The sequence below is a fragment of the Lactuca saligna genome, chromosome 5, assembly GCF_052625555.1.
Source record: "Lactuca saligna cultivar CGN05327 chromosome 5, ASM5262555v1, whole genome shotgun sequence".
NCBI classification, from domain to species: domain Eukaryota; kingdom Viridiplantae; phylum Streptophyta; class Magnoliopsida; order Asterales; family Asteraceae; genus Lactuca; species Lactuca saligna.
Genome location: NC_136421.1, coordinates 230829065 through 230834519, shown reverse-complemented (window position 1 = coordinate 230834519; position 5455 = coordinate 230829065). Strand labels below are relative to the sequence as shown.

Here is a 5455-nt window from a genome sequence, read left to right as displayed (position 1 = left end):
GTTTGGCGATAAATTTGATCGATATGTGCAACTTCAAGAAACGAAGGCCGATGTGATAACTCGGATGGAACAAAAAATGATCGAAGCACGAACATCATTTCAAGAGGCACAAGAGACCCTCCAAACAAAAACCGATATAGAAATCCTGAAAATGAAAGTGGACGACCTTGAGGGCGAAGACTTGGAACTTTTCCGAGCAATGAAAGAGTCGGTTCGAGCCCGACGTAGGCGTAGGGGGTAGTTTATTTTATTTATGGTTGGAATTTTTAGTTTTTTTTAATGTTTTTTTTAATTTTTTTTTTAAATTTAACTAATGTAAATTTTATTTTGATTGTTATTTTTATTTTATTTTTTAATTTCAATTAATTTAGTTTTTATTTAATGTAATTTGGTATTCTAATTTAATGGAAAAACTAGTATTAAAAAAATGTTTTTAATGCATTTTTGAATTAAATTTAAATAAAAAAAATGAGATGGAGTGGTGTGTTTAGTGGTAAGTATCTCATGTTAGTAGTAGTGGAATGTGGTACTGATGTGGCACCCACCACATAAGTGGTATGTGGTGGGTATAACGGATGGTCTAATTATTCAATGTCACATAATAATTTCCACAACAAACATTATCTGCTTTTTACTTGATAAAAACTACAACCTAGCACTTTACAACTTTTCCCTGATTTATACTTTTATTCCAAGTTTCCCATGTGTTATTTTCTCTAATATTTTTAAACATAATTTATCCACAACAGTTAAAAGTTAAAAATATAGTAATTTATATAGATATAGGTGGTGACATGTTCGCCAAGCTATAGGACACTGTCATTTACCATTTACCTTCTCATGTATGCAAAATCTTGAAATTTGAAAATGAAACTCCAAAAAAGGTCTCAATTTACACCTTTATTAGATGTGAGCTCAGTCATACAGGCCATAAATATATATTTTAAAAAAAAAAAAAAAATATTCTTCCTAAAAATGGTAGTTCAAAGATTCTCTTGCTTTTTTGATGGATTTAATTATATGCATGTATGAGTACTTCAATCATCCAATCTCAACAAATGAAGAAAAAACAGAGTGACACACCACACCACACCTACTGAAGCTTCTTGATTCCAGGAAATGAAGGAAGGATTGCAATCAAAGCATCACCATATCCCACGGGTTCTGTTCATATAAATAAAACATATATTAAAAAAATAACTAATATTAGTTGTATTTAATAAAAATAAGTTATACATACCACCATCATCACGAAGTATCTTAATAACTTCTCCACCTACATCAGACTGAAAAAAAAAAAAACATAAAAGAAAAGTGTCAGCTGTTGTTTCTTTTTATAATTTGTCATCATTTATTTCTTACTTACGTTTTCTCATATATTATATAGTGGTGTTTCTTTTTGACTTTATATAAACAAATGGGCTTATTGGGTTAACTAAGAGTAAGATATCTTTATCTATTAAGAACTCATTTCTACCCATTAAACAAACTCTATCCTTATTTTGTTTTCATTATAAACATATTCAAATCAATGGTAACAAATATTTGGATTTGACTTGTGTATTTGACCTTACCTTACTAAATCTTATGTTCAATCTAAAGTTATTAATCATGTTTTTTTAAATTATGGTCCACTTACAATTTCGATTTCTAAAGGTCATCAAATAGAAGATCAATTACTATTCAATGTCAGTTCTAAACAAAAGGGTAAAATGGTCATTTTCTTCATGGTCAAACCATTCATTCAGTCTAAAAAAGAAATAGTTGCCAATAAATAAACCTCAATGGGAAGCTCTCCACCAAGCTGCTCGACATAACAAATAACTTGCCCTTCCTTTACGATTTGCTTCTGTTAAAATAATGATGCAAATATTATTAAATACAACAAATGATATTTAAAACTTTAAAAAATATGATTATTTTATTTTATGGGTGAAGATTCACACAACAGTATATTACCTCTTTGCATGATGGAGGTGCTCGCTTCCCCTTAATGGTGCGTGATCTTTTGAAGTACCCAACCTATTTTTTTTTAACCAAGTTTCAAATTTTATAAAAAAAAAAAAAGACTTACCCGTTATAAATTATAAAAAATATATATTGTTTTACTCACCCTGGGAGACTGAATTATAATCAATCCATCATCTGCAGCTGTATCAAGAAAACTCTGAATCCCACCAGAACTAGGTGCAGCTTTAGTAATGGCTAGAGAGGATGATGATGATGATGATGATGATGATGATGATGACCCATTTTGTTCAGTTGACTCCACAGTTACACCGTTGACCGGAGGTGGTGGTGGAGGAATCAAACTTTTTCCGGTCAAGTCCCTCAGTACATATAACCGGAATCCACCAAGCTGATAATAGTTATCAACAACAAAAAGAATATAAGAATTTCATGATAATACTTAGATAAAAAAGGGTTATTCGTTGTTACAAAATTTGTTACTACTTACTTTCAGTTCAAACTCTGCAATTGAGGTTGTATCACAGATTCGTGTTAGAAGAGACTCCACCTGTAAATAGTGTATAAAAGATAAATGGATGAATGAATTGTGTACACGTGTTTATGAATCACTTACATGTGAAGCATTTGGAGTGAGTTGACTTGTTGATTCGGATGATTTTTCCACCTTTGAACAAGCTTCTAAGTCTGTATCAGCTGTAACATTTTATGATTTTTGAATATGAATGTTTTGAGAAGCTATGCGGATCATGAATGTCATGGATCGATCTTATTAATGTACAATTTGGTGAAGTATCAGTTTTTGTACGAAGAAATCAATTAAACCCTAATGAATTTATTATAACTTTAGAACAATTATGTATAAACAAACGATTGAAAGGAAATTTCTTACATTGGGCGTTCTTGGTAGGCAAACAAAGACACCGATTGAATGCCTTCCTTGAACGTTGTGATAACACTAAACCATCAAACTTCGGCGAATTTGAGAGCCTTACAACATGCGAATTCTTTTGTGAATTAGTTGATTCGATAATAGCAGGACCCTTGTGAATTCTCAAACTTGAAGCCCCAAAGCTACCTGGTGACAAAAATTCAAATGCACGATCAAAATCTCGAGCTACATCATAATGCACGCCTTATAATCAATCCAATTGTGAACATAGAACCCTAGAAAATAACTCAAAGTGCCAACAAATGACTTTGTGTGAAAATGCACAATCGATTTAGGGTTGAAACGTGAACGCCATAGCATAAAGAGGGGGACTTACAGGCAGCCATTGAAGCCGGTGAGGCTCTGGGAGTTGCAGTTGTGATCGAATTCAAAGTGGGGTTGTGAAGATGAAGTTGAAAGAAGAAGGGAGGAAGAAGACGAAATTATAACAGGTGGAAGTGGTTGGACTGTATGTGCAGTAATCTGTAATCTTCTTCCGTTACGTTCGAGGCCCAACCATCTTGTTTTGGGCTGCTGACAACCGTACAATACTATAATTGTGTTGTTTTGACTTTTGACCAATACCCTACTTTTAAAAGTTAATTCGTTTAATAAAATGATTAATATTGGAGTGGATATTACTTGGAAATTATTTTTAGGAAAATGATTATGATAGTTTTTTTTTTTTTTTTTTTTTTTAAGTTCTGTAAAATAGCCAAAAATAGAAAATGCTTAAAATAGTCATAATTTTGGTAAGTCATATATATATATATACACGTAAATCTGCAATAATTTATATGGTTTGTCCTACATCACATATGAAAAAATTAGTTTTTTTTTCCAAACTTTGTATAACTTTTTCATATAAAGTTTGTTCGTATTGATTTTTTTATTTCTTATTGTGTTAGTAAAAAGATCGATCCATGAACATATCTCACATCTAATTTGGAAATCAAAAAATCATACTTTTAAGTTCATCGGTGAAAAATATGAAACAATAACAACTTTGAACATCTATAACTTTTCATACCAAGTCCGTTTTATGTGAATTTTGTTCATTGTGTTTTATCACACTTCAAATTTGGAGGTCAAGTAGTCATGTTTTATGTTTGTTTAGCTACAAAGTAGGGTAATTTTTCAAATTTTTAATTTTCTAAATATCATCATTATCATGGATTGCCACTTTTGATCCCAAGTTCATACATATTGACTACAAATTCAGACAATTTGACTACAAAATACTTGTATCTTTTATGAATTTTGAAAAAGTTAAATAAATAAACTCTTATGTGATTTTTAGATTTTTTAGTGGTGTGTTTATTTTATGCACTACTACTTGTATGTAACATCCAAAAATCACAATAAAATTTAACTTTTCAAAACAACTCATTTCTTCCATAAAGTGTTTATAAAACCAATGTTTCAAAAGTATTATTCAAACTCAGAGTATCCTAAGATCCGATGTCATAAATACAGGAAGATCTGCACGATCATGGCTTCATTTTCCCACAATCATCTGGAGTACCTGAAAACAATAAACCAAAACCGTAACCACGAAGCCTATTGAGTTTCCCCCAAAGTACCAACACATGACATAATAACAATAACATGCAGATGTGAGCCTTCAGCATGACTGGACCACCTCGCAGGCCTACAGACTATCTGGATCGCTCTTAAAGCCTTTAACATGACTGCACTGCCACACCGGGCCTACAGCCTATCTGGACCGCTCTCTGGGCCTTCGGCCTAACTCGACCGCCTCGCAGGCCTTCAGTCTATCCGGACCGCCCTTGGTGTCTTGGTATTCAGCACAAAGCAAGACCACCTCAACCCAACAAACCATAACAGTCAATAGCTACATCATAACAACATTCTATATACCACGATACAGATCTAACAGATCACTACAACATAACAACATCATATATATATATATATATATATATATATATATATATATCAGGATACAGATCTAACATATCACTACAACATAGCAACATACAGTAAACCAGGATATCAATCCAATGGGTCGGCCTTGGTGCCTTCGACCCGTAAGTGCAGTGAGGAAAACTCACATCTCACCATAACAGTCAATAGCTAGCAGATACGATAGTCATACAGATCTAATAGATCACTACAACATAACAACATCCTATATACCAGGATACATATCTAACATATCACTACAGCATAACAACATCCTATATACCAATATACAAATCTAACATATCACTGCAACATAGAAACATATGGTAAACCAGCATATCAATCCAATGGGTTGCCATTGGTGCCTTCGGCCTGTAAGTGTAGTGAGGAAAACTCACATCCCAGCTTGAAAACAATATGAATGAATCTCTGCTCTGACAGTCAGCTCTACAAGTCACCTTTAGAAGAAAGATCAAGGTGAACAAAGTCTGGATCTACAAGCTCCAATGCAACCATGATGGGTGTCGAATCTATCAAACAAATAAATCTTATTTGTACTCGTATGATTTATAAATAATAGTAATAGTAGCAAACAGGATCGATCCTCAAAGACTCGGTTTTAATCCATAA

General features: G+C 32.7%; 1 protein-coding gene across 2 annotated transcripts; it reads right to left on the bottom strand.

The window, feature by feature from the left end:
- Positions 1-883: 883 nt before the first annotated feature.
- On the bottom strand, positions 884-3373 carry LOC145045980 (uncharacterized). 2 transcript variants are annotated; one of them, XM_078994267.1, is made up of 9 exons: positions 3237-3373; positions 2861-3046; positions 2585-2664; positions 2459-2518; positions 2114-2359; positions 1960-2022; positions 1781-1849; positions 1241-1286; positions 884-1164 (listed from the first exon to the last, which is right to left on the bottom strand). In XM_078994267.1, exons 1-9 carry the CDS (start codon positions 3244-3246, stop codon positions 1094-1096), a joined length of 831 nt encoding a protein of 276 aa, XP_078850393.1. In that variant the 5' UTR covers positions 3247-3373; the 3' UTR covers positions 884-1093. The 2 variants fall into 2 exon arrangements, with proteins under 2 accessions (XP_078850393.1, XP_078850394.1); XM_078994268.1 differs by having other exon boundaries at positions 2585-2655.
- Between the last annotated feature and the right edge of the window lie 2082 nt (positions 3374-5455).

Excerpts from the sequence above, each read along its gene's own strand:
- LOC145045980 (XM_078994267.1), bottom strand. Across the intron at positions 1,850-1,959 it reads CACCTCCATCATGCAAAGAG|AAGCAAATCGTAAAGGAAGG; the intron begins GTAATATACTGT and ends TTATTTTAACAG. Across the intron at positions 1,287-1,780 it reads GTGGAGAGCTTCCCATTGAG|TCTGATGTAGGTGGAGAAGT; the intron begins GTTTATTTATTG and ends TTTTTTTTTCAG.